Source organism: Mus musculus, chromosome 18 (assembly GCF_000001635.26).
Source record: "Mus musculus strain C57BL/6J chromosome 18, GRCm38.p6 C57BL/6J".
Classification (NCBI taxonomy): domain Eukaryota; kingdom Metazoa; phylum Chordata; class Mammalia; order Rodentia; family Muridae; genus Mus; species Mus musculus.
The window spans coordinates 50,078,197-50,098,987 of NC_000084.6; the positions used below are offsets into that span (position 1 = coordinate 50,078,197).

General features: G+C 43.9%; 1 protein-coding gene across 9 annotated transcripts in view; it reads left to right on the forward strand.

Annotated features, from left to right (window-relative positions):
- Positions 1-15,033, forward strand: part of Tnfaip8 (tumor necrosis factor, alpha-induced protein 8) — a 113,803-nt gene extending 98,770 nt beyond the window's left edge. For 5 of the 9 annotated variants that reach the window (XM_030250259.1, XM_006525480.2, XM_011246796.2 and 2 more), the window contains one exon: positions 12,004-13,586. In XM_030250259.1, the coding sequence (XP_030106119.1) occupies positions 12,069-12,569 (501 nt within the window). In that variant the 5' untranslated portion in view covers positions 12,004-12,068 and the 3' untranslated portion in view covers positions 12,570-13,586. Of the gene's footprint in view, positions 1-12,003 lie in introns of all 9 variants that reach the window. The other 4 variants (NM_001177759.1, NM_001360935.1, NM_134131.2 and 1 more) reach the window with 2 other exon arrangements.
- The last annotated feature ends 5,758 nt before the right edge of the window (positions 15,034-20,791 follow it).

Here is a 20,791-nt window from a genome sequence, read left to right on the forward strand (position 1 = left end):
TTAATTTCAATCCTGTATGTAGGAGTTAGGCCCTCTTTGAATTGTTCCTGGAAAGGCTTACCTCATACTCTCCTAGCTGCATTATCAAAACTGAGTATTAACAGGCTTCCTCTTGAAAATATTTTCTGTGGATTCCAAGCATGAGTCAACATCTCTATTTTCGTAAAATTTTTGAAAGGGGTGCTACCCACGGAGTCTTGTTTTCAATGTGATCCTGTGGTCAACAAGTGGCTCTTTGGGATTTTAAGTCCAGTATTCTAGAAACATACCCCGGAGCAGTGTGGAACCTTTCAATCTCCGAGACTACAGTCCTGGGGACTTCATGCAGTCGGTGCAGCAATTACCAAGCCACTTCCATGCACTTCTGATACCAGTGGCCCAGGACTCAGAATTCTGTCCTGGAAACTTGTTGCCTCCCCTTTCCCTGCCAAACACTGCCTGAGAACTGAGAAACCCAGTAGCAAGCATTTCTATGTCCCCAACAAGAACACAGCTACTATTTACATTCTACACTACCATCACTACCCCCTCCACCCCCACCCCTTAAAATCCATACATTGGCTTCTGGTTTATGCCAACGAACAGAGTTTTTAGTGGTTCACTGGCCAATAGGAAGTCTCTGTGTCAGCTCTGGAACGTGTTTCTGTAAAGGCAAGATGTACTTTTGTTTTGAGGCTAAGTATCTTTGGAGAAGCCTTCAACTCTATCCTCCGTCTGTCCGTCATCTCATCCAAAAAGGTACTACTGCTCACTCTCTTCTTCACTACTGTTGCTTGTTGCACAGTCCTCCCGTGGACCTTCCGTGGCACGTCCCACCCTTGTTCCCATCATCCCGCCTGTGTTCCCATCAATCCCTCCTGGGTTCCCATCATCCCACCTGTGTTCCCATCAATCCCTCCTGTGTTCTCATCATCCCACCTGGGTTCCCGCCATAACCACCCCCTCTGTGAGTATGAGTGCCTAGAGAGAAGAGAAATTGCTACTTACCTTTTAAGCCACAGCATCTGGCATGTTACAAACAACACGTTTCTGTTGAATGGTGTAGTACACCTGTTAATATTCTCTCTGCTCCCTTCACTTGTGCCTGAGCCATTCTGTACCAGAACTTCACCTTAATGGTGAGCTAGCGTTATAATGATGACAATAATTACTTACACAAACCTACCTGGTTACCTGACAGCAAATGTACTTCATGTGGATTACTTTTATTTAAACTCCATTTGCTGATAAAGAAACTGAGGCACAGAGGAAGTAGGTAATGTGGTCCAGTCTCAAGGGCCCCCAGGGAACGATGCAGCTTCTGACCCAGGCTGCCTGGGTCCAGAAGCTATGCCTGCATCAGTGTATTGCCTAGCTTTGCCCACAGCCTGCCCTGCCCACCTGGCCCACTCCTATTTACAGTGATCTTCTCTGAATCCATTCCATCAGTTTGCTAGCCAATTAATTATCTTAAATGATGTTAATGTACAGATTTGTTCTTTGGTCCTGTTTGAAATGTGGTTGGACAACTTAAGCAAAATCGATGTTATAGTAATTTTTTATTGCATGCATATTTGAGCATCTTCAGAGGGAACCTTGGTATACATTCCTTCAAGAGCTATTTAACAAGAAAGACTCATCCCCACGCCACCAATATGACTCCCCTTAACTTCTTTTTTTAAAAAAAACCTAGTATTTTTGTTTTGAAGAAAACCTGGCCAATATGTTTACAGGATTCTCAAGAAATGTTTTATAAATATATGACTAAATCCTTAGTTTTGCTCCTTTTTTATTCCTGTAGGGATATTTTACCTGAGGCAGTTACAGTTCTCTCGTCGTGGTGTAATGAGCAGTAGCACCTGTACAAAGGTGTTCCATTTGGACGATAAGTTATATGATAATCTTAGTCACAGTATGTGGTCCTCCTTTTACTCGGTTCATCAAAGGCTGAAGGCCTCCTTCCTTCCTCCCACCACTTATAGGACTCTTACTGCTGTTGGGTTAGTAAGCAGCAAAGGTGAATGGCCGTGTTCCTCGGCACGTCGTCATTATATATCAGTTATGCATAGCATTTTGAACACCTACATGTTATGAATCCTTTCATCACTCAGACATTACATTTCTTAAGAACCACAAGCCTTAGTCTAGGTGTGGTGGTGCACACTTGCAATCCCAGCACTTAGGAGGCTCCCAAGTATCAGGCCAGCCCGAGTTGTTACACAGTGAAACCCTAGCTCAGAATCAAAGAGGAGAGGTGGGGGGCCTTTAAGACTTCTTCACATAGCTCAAGAGCCATTCATATATTTGCTTATCTATGCAGGCGTAGATCTATGCATAGCTCTGAAAAGATGCCAAAAATCTCAGAACAGTTGTTGCCTCTTGGAGAAGGGTTGAGATCAGAGTTGTGCAGTGAGGGAAGCCAAGCTAAGGGACTTTCACTTGATTTATTCAGTCTTGTTCACTGTCTGTTGGTTTTTAGGTTAAACTCCATATCTTAAAGCTGACCAGGTACATCCTGAAAAACACAAGATGGGCCTTCTCCTCTTCTTTGATTTCCCTTCCCGTAGAGAGCCATCATTAGGTTTTCCTTAGGTGTTTTCAATATAAAACAGTCTTTCTTTTTTTTTAAATTGGTTATTTAATTTAGTTATATTTCAAATGTCCCACTTCCTGGTTTCCTCACCCTTACCCAATCCCCCCTCCTCCTGCTTCTACGAGGGTGCTCCCCCACCCACCCACCCCTTCTGCTCACTGCACTAGCAGTCCCCTACGCTGGGGTATCAGGTCTCCACAGGACCAAGGGCCTCCCCTCCCATTGGTGCCAAATAAGGCCATCCTCTGCTACATAAGCAGTTGGAGCCATGGATCCCTCCTGTGTACTTTTCGGTTGGTGGTTTAATATAAAACATTATTTCTAAAACTCATATATCACGTGAGTCTTTTAGAGAACAGATTACATGGGGCATGCCTGCATTCAAATTCATCTCTAGCAGTCACCGACTGTGTAGCCGTTTGGAGGTGACTCAGTTTCAGTGACACTCCATCAGAGAAAACTAAATTTCCCTTTCCCAGCAGGGTCAGTTGCAAATTGCTTCTTGCCTAGGATCTTTGTGTCCACTTGCCCTTCTCGGGGCTGGCTTAAACTTGTGCAGGTCTTGTGCATGCTACCACGGTCTCCGTGAGTTCATATGCATCCATCCTGTTGTGTCTGGAAAACACTGTTTCCTTGGAGTCCTCCACTAGCTCTGGCTCTTATTATCGTCCTGCTTCCTCTTCCACACAGATCCCTAAGCCTTAAAGAAAGATGTTTGATAAAGGAACCAACCACACTCTAGGACAGGCCCTGTGTCCAGGAACAGTTGACCAATGCAAAAGGAACTCCGTGTTTTTGAAATGGGCTTTTGTTTTGGTATATGCATGCCTTGTTGGGGTTTTGTTTGTTTGTTTTGATATTTGGGTTTAGTTTTTGTTTTGTTTTTCTTTAGAAAGAGAGTGAAAACATGAAGTTGGGGAGGTAGGGAGATGAGAAAGATCTGATAGGAGTTGGGAGAGGGAAAGGAATATAATCAAAACAGAGTGTATGAGTAAGCAACTCCCATTTTTTTTCCTGGGCCTCAGAGACCTGACCTGGAAATATGTGTAGTAATAGCCTTCCTTCTAGGACTGATGTGAAACTTCAATACGATAATGCAAGTTCCAGGGACAGTACAGTAAGAATTGCTAAAACGACAGCTACCCAGTTAACATTCTAGCATGGTAAGAAAAGAGGCTCATAAGCCCCGACTCCTACATGAAGAACTATGGAGAGGGTATAGCCTCTGTGGGAAGGAAACTCAAGTTTCTCAAAGGATGTGGCTCTTGGTAGATCAACCTGCCAAGATGGCTCCACACCCAGAAGTATAAGGACATTACGAAATGTAATGAGGTGTTATTAAAAGGGGGGTAGGAATGAAATGAAACTGGGGAACATGGAAAAGACTGGGAGGTGAATATGATTAAAATATATTGTATAAAATTCTCAAAGAATTAACAAAACTATTGTTTAGTGGCAGCTACTATTATTGTTGTCTATTTTTTGCTATCTATACTGTGGTTATTACCTAAGATGATGTAATGAATTCTTATGGCTATATATATCTTGCCCTGACTTGGGGCAGCCATAAAATATACTTGTTTCTCTAACTTTTGTCCTAACAATTATGAAGCTGACATTCTTTGAGATCCAACCATACTGCTTCATCTAAACATCGCCAATTTGTCCTCCACTTCTGGAGCCAAGTAGGGATGTCTCATTGGAGTTTATGCCAGCAATAAGGCAATAAAGGGCCGGAGTAATCCCTAGAAAGCATCGATCTTGTCCACAAACTATCAAATAGAAGAGAGGAAGAGAAATGACCAGAGAGGGCACACACAGTGTGTTGAATTGGTTCCTCTGCTCAGGGCACCTCTGCCTCTGAAGTTCCCAGTCACACCAAGAAGGGCAGCTGAAGTAAGGCAGCCTAGCACACTGGCGGCTACTTCAAAGTTTGTAACTCGGTAGATCTCACTTCGGTCCACACCATCTGGAAATGGGCAACTCCTCTTACACATGCGCGCGCGCACACGCGCACACACACACACACACACACACACACACACACACACACACGACGAGAAAACTGAATTTTTTTTTTTTTGTTTTTTTTCGAGACAGGGTTTCTCTGTATAGCCCTGACTATCCTGGAACTCACTTTGTAGACCAGGCTGGCCTAGAACTCAGAAATCCGCCTGCCTCTGCCTCCCTAGTGCTGGGATTAAAGGCGTGCACCACCACGCCCAGCGAAAACTGAATTTTTAAAGACATTAAATTGCACCCAGACTTCCAGCCCAGCGTCACTCCACTCCGGGCCCTTTGTTCCGCTGCACTGGCTTCCTGTTCCCTAGTCTCAGAGGCCTTGGAAGGCTGGGTGTGCAGTGGTGATGCCACGGTGTGGCTTCCACTGTGGCGTAAGTTTTGGTTCACTTCCTTTTCGAGATGTTCCTTGCTTGGCTTTGCATGCGTCTTGCAACCGCGTCTGTCCTTGCCCTTGCGTGGTAGGCATTCCCTCTGTTCTCCGAGGGAGGACCCGTCTTATCACTCAGAAGACCTTCCGCTACCTCCCTGTTCCTGCAGCAGAGTCTTTGCCAAGAGAGATCGAAACCCTTCAGAAATGAAAATTTTCTTTCCGAAGGATTTAAATATGCTCCTTATATTTCAGTGTGATCATGGAAAAGGAAAGAGGAGTTGGTGTCAGGTACACCACATGAGGTCTCTGCTTCCACACAGCCATCTGGTGCTTTGCGTGTCTCAGTTTCAGGGTACTCACAGGAGTCGATTGATCTTGACCAAATGTAATTCGTCACTAGAGTATGGAGATACAGATGAAGGTTGCTGTGCTGTGCTCTCCATACAAGTCTACAGAGGAGCCTTTCCGTGTAGGCGGCCGCGCCATGTGGCCGCCCTGCTTATTACTCTTTAGAACGACCTTGGGAGCTTAGATCAGCAATCTCAGCTCACGGGTGGGGAAACAGTCCTAGCAATACCCCTGTGCAGTAACTGAGCCATAGCTCATTCGTTCATTAGTTGCAGAGTGTTTGGGCTTGTTTTTCCAGGAGTCCGGGAAGAATTGTCACAATAAGGACCCACAATAAGTCCACAGACTGTTCCTACTGCAGCCTTTTTTACTTTAATTTTTTTTTTTTTTTTTTTTTTGCTATGTATTATTGGAAGGCGTGATTTTCAGATCATTTCATGACTCTCAAACACGAACTGGATGTTTTGAAGATTTTTCTTATCCGAGTTAATGAGGGAACAGGGTCAGCTGTTAACACTTTACGCTTAGGACAGTTCTAAACTATGCAAACAAGGCTCACTGACACTCCACTGGGAAAATTTTATCCACCCCTCCATAAGCCAGAGCCATTTTTCACCCTTTCAGTCTCCAGCCAGGTTTTGAATTGTGTAGTAGTGAGGGAGATGAAAGTGGTCTGTAAGGGCTTGTTACCAGGTCCTAGCTGCTGCTAAGAATGTGCCCAGTGACTGACAGGAGGCATTTCAAAATCACCATTTTCTCTGGTGCGCATCCTTTATGTGGCCCTTTAAAGTGGCACCTATGTTTCTGGATTACATGCGAGATATGGGGTGTATGGCTTGCCCTTGCCCCTGTGGTGGTGTCTGTTGCTGGGTTTTAGCCATGTGGCACCAGGAGAATATGTGCACACCACTATGCATTTGAGGCCCAAGCTAAGGATCCAAGGTTTGTCCATTCTCTCAAGATAGCAATCTCTGGGATAGCCTCTTCCATCTGAAGACATGAATGCAGTTTGTGGTAAGGTGCCTCACGCTCCTCCCCTCTCCGACTATGGGTGTCACTTCTGACCTTTGCAGGGCCAGCTGTCCTCACAGCTCACATATAGATATGCAGCTCCTCCTAACAACAATCTTCCCCCTCTATCCCCTGTCCCTTCCCTTGCCCCCCCTCCATCCTCTCTTTCCCCCTTATTTTCATTTCTTCTCTGTCCTGTTTATTTCCTCCTTCTAGCTTTTCAGTGTGGAGGCTGCCACCAGGAAACATAACCAGCCATTCTCTCCTGGAACACCACCCGATCCCAGAGTAGGGAGGTTGCACCTTAGCCCACTGATCTCCCGAGACAGCTGGATTTGATGCGAACTAGTTTCCTTTTCCTTCCTTCCTTCCTTCCTTCCTTCCTTCCTTCCTTCATCTCTCTCTCTCATTCATTCTCCCTTCCCTCCTCCACCTCCTCCTCCTCTTTTACTTTTCTTCTTCTTCTTCTTCTTCTTCTTCTTCTTCTTCTTCTTCTTCTTCTTCTTCTTCTTCTTCTTCTTCTTCTTCTTCTTCTTCCTCCTCCTCCTCCTCCTCCTCCTCCTCCTCTTCCTCCTCTTCTTCTTCCTCTTCTTCCTCTTCCTCTTCTTTCTTGTTTTTAAAGTTTTTTTGAGACAGGGTTTCTCTGTAACAGTCCTGCCTGTCCTGGAACTTACTTTGTAGACCAAAGTAAGTTGAACTTGTAAAGATCTGCCTGTCCTGCCTCTGCCTCCGCCTCTGCCTCCCAAGTGCTGGGACTACAGGCATGTGCCACCATCACCCAGGTTTCATATCCATCTCTTATACCCCAAGGTTTCGCACTGTTTGTTTATAAAGAACATTTGTGAATTCAGCCCAAAGGCTCAACATGCTCTCTGAATGGTTTTCTTCCACCCTTCCTCATTCTGGGTCTACTGGATGGAATTTAACTTGGTAATAAATTGGAATAACATGTGTGTATATAGTCAGCATTCAAAAGAAGCAAGAATAACAGACCTACTGAGTGAAAAGATTATGTGTTTACTGATAAATATGTGGCGTGACTTGAGTGCTTCATTGTGTAATATTAGCGATTGTGGGGCCTTTTTGTTCATTTTTAGAAAATTTGCTCTTCACTCATTGATAGTAGCAAAAAGCTTTTCCTTTGGTTTCTTCTGAACACAGTTTTTTCACTTGCACACATGGGCCAGAATATTTTTAATTAATTAATTAATTTTATTACATCCCATATTTTATCCCCCCCCCCCTCCAACTGTTCCACATCCCATACCTCCTCCACACCCCCTGTCTCCACATGGATGTCTTCACCCCCTACCCCACCTGACCTCTAAACTCCCTGGGGTCTCCAGTCTCTTGAGGGTTAGGTGCATCATCTCTCAATGAATTCCAGAAGACCCAGCAAGCAGCTGAAAAGAGTCAGATGCAGATATTTGCGCCCAACCAATGGACAGAAGCAGCTAACCCCTGTTGTTGAATTAGGGAAGGCTGAAAGAAGCTGAGGAGAAGGGCGATCCTGGAGTAGGGTCAGAATATTTTTACCATCAATATTTATCTCCAACTTTATGATTGTTGGTGGTAAAACCAGGAATCCCTAAATATTAGTTTGTTTTGCAGAAAACACTGTCGAGGAGGACCGTTGGATTCAGTCCTGGGGAAGGAGGGAGGCGAGCAGACTTACTGTAAGATGTGCTCTATTCTGCAGGGCAGTCTTTCCTCTCAAGACTAGGAATGAAATGGGACCTCACGCATGCTGGATATGGTGGCAGGCTCGCTCTTCTGCCAACAATTTCCATGTCTGTTTCCAAGGCAAACGAATCCATCTTAATTGTAAACAGCTGATCAATATTCTCAATACTGTCTCCTTGGAGAGAATTGTGTCCAGGAGCGCAAGCCTTGGTGTCACTCTCCCTCTCCTCTTCCCCCCTCCCCTCCCCCTCTTTCTCTCCCTTTCCCCTCCTTCTCTCTTTCTCTCTCTCTCTCTCTCTCTCTCTCTCTCTCTCTCTCTCTCTCTCTCTCTCTCTCTCTCTCTCTCTCCTGTGTTTAAACACCAAGCCAGAAGCAGAAGTGGGACACCGTAGCTAATCTTCCACTGCAGTTCACGTGAGAAATATTAGACCTTGCTTATACTCAAAATATCTGCATTATTGTTTTCTGATATATACAATAAATCTTTGTATACAATAAATCTTCCCTCTTTAAAGAAAACTAATTTGCTGATGGTAAGAGAAACCACTTTCTGAAGTAGGCTTACATGGGTGGGGGGGGGGAACCCACATGTTTAGTGAGTTAAAACAAGTGTCTATTTCTCTAGGTTTTAAAATAAGCAAACAGAAACACCCAAATGTGTGTTTTAAATTTGCGTTTTCCAGGCCAAAACATTTTCCTTGAGAAGGTCTTAAGCATGGGGAGGCGATGGGAGAAACCAGTGCCTGGCGAGGCCCAGGGCATGGCACAAACAAGTAAACAGGTGGGGTTTGCTTTTGGAGATATTAGGGGCCAAAGGGAGAGATTGTAACAATTAGGCAAATAATGATTTAGGAGCTGGGAAGCGTGATGGTTAGCAAAGAACTTAAATAGAACCTCATTTTCTCATGCAATGTCTTCAAAATGCCCTGACCGTAGCGTGAGAGGACATCGGAAAGGAGCTGACCTAGATGACATCTGCAGAGATGGAAGGAACTGCATACGATCTAGAGATGGATAAATGGGAAAGTGGGGGAAAAATTGGTAATGGGCTAAGAAAGAAGAGGACGAGATGGTGGCTAGTTCCCAGGTCTCAGACTTGAGCAACAGCCAAGAGAGATGCCATTAACTGAAGTGATAAATAGTGGAGAGGGAGTATCCTCTACAGGATGGGCTAAACAAGGATTCAATTAGGGGCCCGGTGTGTCCGAGATGCCTGCAAAGTTTCAAAAGAAAACCGTCTTAAATGTTTTTGCAACATGAGTCTGGAAAAAAAGTCAGGGCTGAGGGCTGTGGGAGTTGTTGGCACATGGATGCTATCCACAGCCATGGAGATGATATCACACAGGGGTGAGCCTAGACAGAACGAGAAAAACTAGGTCCTGGATTAGCTCTGAGATGCGCCAGGCCTTTAAGAGAGCTGATAGATCTGACAACGAGCCCGAGCAGGCGAGGCTAGCAGCAGTTAGTGTCCAAGAAAGAAAACAGTCATATTTTACGATCCCAGACCACATATCCCTGGCAAGCAGCTGTCAACCACAACCCCGACTTGGCTCAAAACAGACCTGAAAAATAAACCCACTGAATGCATGTCTGCTTTGTGGAGAGGGAGCAGGATGCACTGAAGTGATCTAAAGAGTAAGATGGAAGTGTCACGTGTACGTTCTGGGGAGAAAGGAAAAGCCTCAGATCAACTTCCACGTCTGGGTTATGACTCGGTTACAGTAAATGAGGGGTGATGTTGCTTAGTCTGCAGTAGACTGTCTTCTCTTCCCCGGCTTGCAGGAAGCTAAAATGCTGTGCTGTCGCGTTCTTGCTTCTCTATATGTTGGAAATGAAATGGGATGTTGAGAGTTAATGAGCAAAGTAGCTTGATGAGCTACAAAGATGCAGGTTCAGCCTTGAGAAGTTAGCACAAATGAGTCTAAACCACACACACACACACACACACACACACACACACACACACACACACACACCCCCGTTGGTTTCAGTATTTCCCAACAGAAAGTGTGTCTATCTGGGAAACATGATTGTAGATCCTAGATGGGGTGTTTGTAGGTGCCAATCTCTAAATAGTTAAAAACAGAATCTTTATATAAAGTAAGTTGCTGATATCTAAGTAATTTGTTATGTTTCTGAGAACGACCATGTATCTCTTCCTGTAGAAACTAGATTTGTTTATTCTTAAGGTCTGTATCTGGAATCATAGCACAAAAGAGAGTCCTTGGCCATAATGAGGGAATATTAACTGCTAGGGTACTGTGTGTGTTTGCATGTGTGAGTGTGATTTCATTACTGTGAATTAACACTCTTTTGCAAATCAACGAAGAGACGGGAATGCAAATAGATGACTATTAAACACAAATGGTTCAAAAGCTTGGAGACCCTCCTGAAGTTGATCTCTTCTCCTGAGCTTTTCTCTCTCAAAACACATTTCGGGTCTTCTTCTGCATTTTCACTTCATGTTTCTGTAACTTAATATCAACAGTTGGGAGGGCTCTGTGTCTAGTTCCACCAGGACATCCTTTCCATAGGTGCACGGCATTGTATGTTCCTGGGTCAGTTCTGCAAACTAGGAGCCATTCTGTAATAACCTGTATGAGACCACATACCCGCTTTGAATCCAGATTTTAAGTGTAACGTGGGTTCTCTTTGTCTCCGCCTTACATCTAGCATGAAACTTGCTCATATCTGTCCTAGCCTGGGTTTTGTAGTTCTGCTATTTTGCTTCCTGCTGATGCTAGCTTTGGTCCAAACAAATCTTTTTACATCATCAGTGCCCTAAGCTGTTCGTCTTCATCACTAAGTGGTTATATGCCAACTTCTCTAAGTGCATTTTCTGGAATGTACAGAGAGAACAGAAATTTCTGGATACCCAGAGCACTGTAGTCCTGAGACCCTCAGCCAGGGGGAAAGGAGAGTCCCAGACAAGCATTCATATTACAGCCAGAACACAGAAGGGGTAATCCTGAGAGAGTGAAGCTGATGTTGGTTTCTTGAGCGTTTTCACTTCTGAGGCTCTAAGCTAGAAGCATTTTTATGTCATTAATCTGTAATTCATGCAACTCTTCTGTGTACATTAAACATCTGCCAAAGTAAGTGACGAGCATTCCGAAAGTCGACTCTGGGGATCAGCTTTTCCAGAGAATGTTTTTCGTGTAGCATGTTTTGTTGGCTCATTTTAAGCTTATTTCTTCGAAACGTAAAAGCAAGAGTAGACCAGGAACAGCAGCGGACAGTGAGGTCTCTCTGGAGTGTAACCTTCCAAAAGCTGACATCTGAGAGTGAAATTCAAAGTGGGTGGGATGGCTGGGAGAGCGATGACCGATGGCTTAGGCACTTGTGCTTTCTGTAGCTGGTTCATAAAACAGTGCTCTCCTTGGGGTTCGCTGGAGTAAATATGCCATGTCACTCTGTATTTTGACCTTGTTATCTATCCTGCTTTCTCAAATGAGTTTAAGTTGCCTAGGTTTGCAATTGGCTAGAAGATAGGTATGGAGTTGACTTAAATTTTTATACAGTTAAGCTAAATAGAAAGGCATAAAAGTTTGCCCCCTCATGAGGCATAGTATTTAATCTTTAGATTTGTTTTTATTTATATGACTGCGCATACATCCATGTGAGCATATGTAGGCAGGTGCTCAGAAGAGGATGTCACATCCCCATAGAGCTGGAGTTACAGGCAGTTGTGAGCCTGGCAACATAGGTGCTGGGTTCCAAACACAGATCCCCTACAAGAGCAGCAGTGCTCTTAGCCACTGAGCCATCTCCCCAGCCCCCAAAACGTAATATTTTCAAATCAAAAGTTCTTTTCAAGGAAGTTATCAACGTTAACTGCTCTATCAGCATAATATCAATAACTGGAAACAAACAGTAAATGGTAAAGGAGTGCCGGGAAGGACTCCCTAATTCTTGGAGGTTTGCTTGGTTTTATTTTACTTGCTATTAACTGATCTTTTGTTCTTTCTACCTGTCCCTTTCGTTTTTTATTCTGCAGTGGCTACAGATGTCTTCAATTCCAAAAACCTGGCCGTTCAGGCACAAAAGAAGATCCTGGGCAAAATGGTATCCAAATCCATCGCCACCACGCTGATCGACGACACCAGCAGCGAGGTGCTAGATGAGCTGTACAGGGTGACCAAGGAGTACACCCAGAACAAGAAGGAGGCGGAGAGGGTCATCAAGAACCTCATCAAGACGGTCATCAAGCTGGCCGTCCTCCACAGGAACAATCAGTTCAATCAAGACGAGCTGGCGCTCATGGAGAAGTTCAAGAAGAAGGTGCACCAGCTTGCCATGACGGTCGTCAGCTTCCACCAGGTAGAGTACACCTTCGACCGCAATGTGCTGTCCAGGCTGCTGAACGAGTGCCGAGAGCTCCTACACGAGATCATTCAGCGCCACCTTACCGCCAAGTCTCACGGACGGGTTAATAATGTCTTTGACCATTTTTCAGATTGTGATTTTTTGGCTGCCTTGTACAATCCCTTTGGAAAGTTTAAACCTCACTTACAGAAACTTTGCGACGGCATCAACAAAATGTTAGATGAAGAGAACATATGAGCTTGCGAAGTAAGATTGTGACCAGCAGCGAGTTAGGTGAAGTCCAGCACCGATGACTTGTAAAGGGAAGACGGAGACTCTTTTATCAATCACATGTATTTCAGAAAGGCTTGGCCCCCATATGACCTGTTATTGTTGTTGGACATTAATAGTAGTACTTCTGTGTGGCTTGTTGTATTTGAAAGGAAAAAAAAAAGTGTATTGCCAAAAATTCTGGCTGCAAACGTCTTAATGATTGGCAAGATGTGAGAAAAACGGATAGTTGGTCATTCAGATGTCAAGGGATACAAAGACAGATGAGTGTGGCCCCAAGCGCTGGCACTTCTTGTGTTTTAGGGAAATCATGTTGGTGGCACGTTGGATATTTCTAATATGTATAAAGCCGTGTATCTTGACTCACCTTGATCCTTTGCTACGTCTGTGTATCTCTCTTACAATGTCGAGAGCCTCTCTTTGCTGTCATTGATCCTTTTGAAACAACTCTGCTTCTTTGGTTACAGATCGTCATTGACCTTCAGGAGTTAAATTTGAGGCAGTCAAACCGAATGCTCAGGAAAGCAAAAAAAACTGTGCATCTGAAATCATGACTGTGGGAGTGAACAATCTTAGACATCATGAGCAGTGTCCATTGCAAGAGTGTGTTTTTGAAGCTGACTTCTACCTTTTAGTACTATCAGTGATACTTAGAGTCTCAGAGCTAGTGGCATGATATTGCCTTGAAATATCTGCTTAGGGCATAACTTTGATGTCATCTTGAACATGTACTGACATGTTCCCGTATTAACATCTATTTCACCTGTAGGAAGAATAAATCTCTAGATTGGCTTTGATATTGAGACAATAAAATGTAAGTAGCGTTTCAAAAAGAAAAACTTCTTGAATTTAAAGATGAATTCATCAGACTGATTTATGGGTGAAAGGATAGAAAGGACGTTGCTAAGTAACATAAGAAAGATGCATGTATTTCAGTGTGTAACAGGGATTGATGAATAAAAGATGCCATTTTTTATTTAACGACTCGGGATTTAGATTGTGTTATTTGGTTTTTCAACGAGTAGACTGATGACCGTGTCTGTCTTCGGTGCTTGGTGTGCCATTTCTGTATAATTTTTGGTGTGTGGATAATGAAGTAGACCCTTGCTTATTGTGTAAAAGAGCTAGAAGCCATCTGGGAAGTAACAGACCCAACCACTGGCCCTAAACATTGGAATTGCCACCAAACCTGTCATTTACCTACCTCAAGAACATTGACTGAAAATCTACCAGCAAAGATCCCACAAGTGAAAATTCTCAAAGTTAAGATCCGCTTTGACCCATCATAGCTTAGAAGGAAGTGGTCAGGTTTCTCTGAGACCCAGCTTTCTCAGTAAAGATAAACAGCAATGGCAAAAATTACCTATGCAGGTGTGATGTCATATTGATTTGAGCTGGAAAGTATAATTCTTCCCTCCGGGAGCCTCTGGATGATCCTAGAGGTGATAACACTAGTGTAATGGCTGCATTACTGAGGATTGGACTTCCTAAGTGCTAAACGGCTCAGAAACAGAGCTCAGCAGCCTTCCTTAACCAACATCAGGGAAGCTAAGAGTGTGCTCTCATGGGAGCCACTGGTCTGACTCACTCTGCTCTACCAGTCCTTGTGCAGCAAAAGCACAGATACTGAAGCTTCTCAGGAATTTTTAGCTCAGGACGTGACCGACAAAACTGAAGACCTTGGGAGAAATTGAGAGACGTCCGCACATTTGAGTCATACTGATGGACCTGTAGGTAGCAACACTATGCACATGATGCGGACAGTGGTAGCACCCCTTAGTTTTGTATGCCAGAGTCCTCCTTAGGGTTATCGTTGCTGTGATGAAACACCATGACCAAAAACCAAGTTGAAGAGGGAAGGGTCTCTTCTTCTTACAGTTCTATATAAAAGTTCATCATCAAAAGCAGTAAGGGTAGCAACTCAAACAGTCCAGGAACCTAGAGGCAGGAGCTGATGCACAGGCCACAGAGGGGTGATGCTTACTGGCTTGCTCCCCACGGTTTGCCCAGCCTGCTTGCTTATGGAACCTAGGACCACCAGCCCAGGGAGTGGCCCCGTCCACAATGGTCTGAATCACTAATTGTGAAATGCCCTACAGGCATGCCTACAGCCCGATCTTATGGAGACATTTTCTCAATTGAGGCGCCCTAATCTCTGATGACTGTAGCTTGTGTAAACTGATATAAAACTAGCCAACATACCCAGGAAGGCATAAAAAAAGAATATGTGGAAAGTTAGTTCAAGAACACCCTGTAGATGTCAAACTCTGCTTATCGGTAGATGTCCCTTATAGAAAATGGCATATTGTATTTGTATCTAGCCTGCCTGTATATCTTTCTATATTTACAAGTCTCAAGAATTGTAACTTATAACACATAATACAATGTAATTGCTGATTTGGGGGAAAAGGGTGTTTTGCTTATGGAATAACCACAAGAAAAAATTGTGTTTGTGTGTGTGTGTTTAATGAAAACTTTTAAAATATTTACTTATTAGTGAGTGTGTGAGTGTGTGTGTGTGTGTGCACACGCATGCATGCCTGTGGAAGTAAGAGGACAACTTGGAGTAGTTGATTGTCTCCTTCTACGATGTATGATGGGTTTGGGGTCCTGTGTCCACTCTGCTCAGTGGATTCTGGGAATGAGAACTCATGGGTCAGGTGCCTGTAGCAGCAGGTACCTTTACTTGCTGAGCTATGTTGCTGGCCCCTACAAACACACACACACAAATTTGAATCTCCTTATACAGAACTAATGGACATGGAAGATTAACTGTATGCTGAAGTAGGGAGTCTATGCTGCCATTTTTCAGAATCTTCTGAAAACCATTGTCTTGTTAGTCTTTCTTCTGGAAAATATGCATTTCTGGGTCAGTAAAAATGCCATGTTTAGCAAGTTATTTCATGATGCCTGTGGGTTTCCTTTTTGTATGAGTAGCCAGCTAATTTCTGATGTGACTAGACTCTCTTCCTGTCTTGCATGGCTTTAGGTAGGAAGGGCTAGAACTGGAAAGAGTTTGAAGAAGCTTAGGGTAGAAAATTCTGAGCTAAGCTAATGCAATTAGGGATCTTATTTTATATGTCTTTCTTCTCTTCTCTTCTCCTCTCTTCTCTTCTCCTCTCCTCCCCTTCCTTCTCCTCCCCTCCCCTCCCCTCCCCTCCCTTCCCCTCCCCTCCCCTCCCTTCCCCTCCCCTCCCTTCCCCTCCCCTCTCTTTCCCTCTCCTCTCTTCCCCTCTCTTCTCTTCCCCTCTCCTCTCCCATCCCCCATCCCCTCCCCTCCCCTCCCCTCCCCTCCCCTCCCCTCCCCTCCCCTCTCCTCTCCTCTCCTCTCCCTTGCTGATTGTAACCCAGCCTGTTCTAACCATTTTCTTCTAAATGATGTCTTTTTAGATCTCATGAAAGAAAGAAATGTGTTAGAACTGATTTTATTATGGGCTGATGCTTTTTCTGCAAAACGTATGAGCTATGTAATAAATAATAACCAATACTGGCAATTAACGTTTATGATATGACAGGCATACTCACACAATAACCCCCACCAAAACCTTCATTACTTTGCAAATGAGGAAACGGAGGCAAGGAAATTTAGGTTTTTCTTGAGGTCACAATTAAGCATCAGTGTGACAAGCAGTGCCCTTGCTTGTATTTAAATGTAGCATGTCTAAAGACAATAGTAGGCATATCGTTGTCTCAGAAAAAGAGGTTTTTATGCCTCTGAAAAAAAACTTTCAAATAATGTCCTTTTTAGACCAAATTTAAATCACTGCAAGTCTGACCTATTCTCAAAGATCCGGGTCTAATACTATGCAAAGTCATTTTCAATATTGCAGCATGAGTTCTAATCTGAAGGGATGGAATAGCTCAGATTTCTGTCTCTTGTAGTGCCTCAACTCAAGGTGCTCACAATTAAGTTGGGTTTGAACACGGGCTCATGAGGGGAGGCAGCCCTCCCCCAGACAGCCTTTGGAGGAGGCACAGCACTCTGACTGCCCCAAGGCAGTCCCCCATTGTGTGCCAAGGAGTAGTATGACATCAGTTCAAAGCGTCAACTTTACTTCCAGGTTTGAAGGCGGAAAACCGTTTTGACAAGTAAGATTAAAAACATACTCTTGGGTTTTTCTGATTATTAGAACTTGCATATACAACTCAGTTTGTGACAAAGGAAAGCATGTGTGAGAAGCATGTGTGAGGGTCTCCTTTGCGATTTCTCTGGAAAGCCCCACCCCCACCCCACCATGTTAATACACTTGTAAAACAAAACAAAACCCTACAAAGCTTAACCTGCTGGGTTCCTGAGCTCCTAACTCCCACCCCATGGTTTAAGATAATACTTTTTGTAGCTTGAACTTGAAGGGTTGGATTTTTTTTTCCCCCACTGAGAGTTTAAATGGCCCTTGAGATAGGATGGGTTGTCTATGAGCTAAGCTATAACTGAACAAACCCACCTTGATAAATGAAAGATCCATGCAGTCATCCAGAGGCTGAAGTATTTGTAGAGGAAGTTAAGTGTTATCTAGTCGCAAGAAAATTAAAGTATTCGAATGGCACAGCATGCAGATAGGAATAATAGTGTTTAAATACTGTTGTTAGGCTTGAATTTCTATGCTTGCATTTTCTAAATTAGCTGAACTTAGCAGTGTTTGGCTTGAGAAATTACACACCTGAACAGAAACCTCTAAATAACTTAAACTCAAGGCAATTTTAGAACTGTTATTTGACAGATAGAATTGTATCTTAGCTCTGACACAATTTCATTTTCTGTAATTCAAGTAACAACTACAAAGCTCTCTCTATAAAGATCATATATCAAATGTAGGGCTGGAAAAATGGCTTAGGGGTTGACAGTATATGCTGCCTTTACAGAGAACCTGAGTTCAGCTCCCAGAACGTAGTGGCCTGTGACTCCAGCTCCAGGGGATAAAACACCTCTGCTGGCACCAGCATTCATGTGTATATACCCACACAAACATTCACATCCATTTAAAAATGAGTCATTAAAAAAAAACAAAAAAACAAAAACCAAGCGTAGTGCTGTAAGGTGGTAAGGACCTGTACTCTCAGCACTTTTGGAGCACGAGGCAGTAATAGCAGGAGTTCAAACACATAGTGAATTCATGATTCATGGCCTGCCTGGACTATGAGGCTCTGCTTGAAAAGGAAGGAGAAGGAGGAGGGGGAGGAAGGAAGAAGAAGGGGAGGAGAAGGAAAGAGAGAAAGAAAGGAAAGAGGGAGAGAGAAAGAAAGGAAAGGAAAAAGAAAGAAAGAAAGAAAGAAAGAAAGAAAAGAAAGAAAGAAAAAGGAAGGAAGGAAGGAAAGAGAGAAAGAAGGGAAGGAAGAAAGAGAAAGAAAGAAAGAAAGAAAAAAAGAAAGAGAAGGAAAGAAGAAAAACCTTTATATAACTCCCTAATGAAAATGCTGAAACAGGAAAAATGAGTCAGCTTTTGCTTCTGAAATGGTACAACAGGAAAATCTATGCTTATAAATGCCCATTACCATCTCCACCAAGTGTTGAACAGTTTTCTTTTACTCTGGTGTCCTTCGGGACACTTACATATGGCCCAGAACCAGAGGGACCTTTTTACTGGAAACTTCATGAAAGGGAAACACTGTAAGACTCGTTTCTGTCTTTCCCAAGAAGCGTTTTTTTCCACCCAGTGATGAGCTTGAAGTTCGGGTTAGGGGCTACACCAGAGCTACAGCACTGCTGTGTGCAGAGCACAGAGAGAGGATGTGGACAAGCCAGGCAGCAGTCCCAGCTGTGAACAAAGCATCTGTGCTTTGGGAAAATGCTCTGCACATGCAGGGAACCCAACTCTATGTTCACGAAAGTTCCATGTGATCTTTGTAAGGTCAGGCAGCCAGTGAGTCACCCCTTGTCCTTCCTGGGTGACCGAGAGCATTCTGCCCACTCTACTCTCTGCTGCATAATTCTGGTTTTGACTTGTGAAAGTAAAATGACTGATCAGGCACTCACAGTTCAATCTTAACACGAGGGAAAAATACTTGAATTGGGGCCAGCGAGATGGCTTAGCAGCTGAATCAGTGGCTCTCACCCTTCCTCGTGCTATGACCCTTTAATACAGTTCCTCATAGTGTGGTGACCCCCCCAACCATAAAGCTATTTTCATTGCTACTCCGTAACCATAATTTTGCTACTGTTATGAGTCGTAAATATCTGATATGCAGGATACCTGACATGTAACCCCCTCAGGGGGGTCAAGACACATGTATTGGGAACCAGTGAGCTAAATGCACTGGTAGCCAAGCCTGAAAGCCTGCATTTGGACCCTGGAAGCTACAAGAGAAAAGGAGGAACTGACTCTCACAAGTTGTTCTCTGACCCCCAGAAAATATGTGCACACAATTTTTTTTTAGTTTAATATCTGATTTTTTTAAGTGTTCTGATTTGCAAAGTCAGCTAAGGCATTAAATTCCTCTGCACTTTTCCATTTAAAAGCTTGCAGACAGCTAAGTCATCTTATGTGTGTGGCATCTAAACATGAGGCAGAAAAGTAAAGGGTAAATATCTTTATTGTCACCATTGCATGGGATAATTAATAGTTTACAAGATGGGCTGCTCTCTTTCCCTAGAAACAGATTTTTATTCCCTCAGTAGGCACTGCCGTTTCTCTATGCTAAAGGGCATCCTCATTGCCTGCTGCTGTCACCTAAGACCACTTGTTTTCCAAAGGATAAAACCTCCCTGATCACTGGGCAAAAATCACTGCATTGCTGTGTTTATCTAACTAGGGACCTTCCCCCCCCCCCCCCCTTTCACAACTGGGCAGTCACACCTTTACCTGGCTAAAACATTCACTGAAGAACAGACCCTGAAATCCAAGGGTAGAAACATTCCATGGTGTTTTCAAACAGTGTGTCAGGAGTTTGGCATCTCTTCCTCCTGGGAAGTCACTGGAGGGTGACCAGGTAGAACCTGCCAGGGAACAGAGCGCAGAGGCTGAAGCCAGCAGCAAACTTATTTCCTGCCCCTGGCATGCCAGGGAGCTTTCTCCCTATGTCTCTAGAACTTGTATAGACTCAACTATTTCATATTTTCGTTGGGAAGATAAAATCAAGCACAGAGGGCTCTGAAAGCTGAGGACTGTTCTTTTGTGGGTGCTGTTTAGTGCTGGCCTTCTGCCATTTCCCAAGAAGCAATGCGAATAAGCCTGAACCTAAAGGGAATTTAGCTACAGGCTTCAGCAGATCCAGAGAACCCTATCCGATTCAGGTCCCCTTGAAAAATTGGCTTTTGCTTTTAATTTAGGAAAATTATTTCCGATTGAGTTGTGAAAACTCCTGCCTGGTTGTCATTTGGGCATGACCACTTGACCATTACACTCTACATTTCTGTAAATTGCTTGATCGTTTCAGCTGCCATTAGCCACAGGCAATAGAAGGTGTGTGTGTGTGTGTGTGTGTGTGTGTGTGTGTGTGTGTGTGTGTGTGTGTGTATGTGTGTGTTTTAACCAAGAACATTTAGCTGTCTCTCATGATTCCTAGGGATACATAGGCTCAACCAGACCATTCCCTGTTTAGATTTGGGACTGGGAATTGACTGCAGGACCTCGTGCATGTTTATGCTGAGTATATGCTACATTCCCTGTATTTTTGGCATTTCTCTTCTCTCGTGGCTTACAGTCATATTGAGGCTGAAGATTAGCCTGGAATCCTGGGGTGACTGGGCCTCTTGATCTTCCCCAGCACCTTCTACCTCTTGTTCTCTTAAGTGTAAGTACCACAAGTGCAAAAGCAGAAGTTTGCAGGTCTTCGAATACCTCACACCAAGACAGATCCAGCATTACTTCTGCTCCCTGTACCAGTCAGAGTGTGCTAAGGTTCTTCTGGGAGTCGTCAATTGTACCCTTGGGGCTGATGGTTCTCTAGGAGAGCTTGCAGGACTCCAGGAAAAGGTTATACTCACAGTTATGATTTATCATACTGCAAGGAAAAGAGACCAATTTGAATGTTTCCAGGGGACTTCCTCCAGTAGAATTTTATAGACCCCTTAATTTTTCCAGACGCAATGTGAGACAACATATGCAAAATATTACCAACCATCAAGAAAGCTCCTCTGACTCATGGGATCCAGGGTGTTCACTGAGATGTGTAGCTTCCACTTGATTGAGTCTTGTCACTGGGACTCTAGCTCCTCCAATGGCAAAGGAACACAAGATGACTCGGGGTCC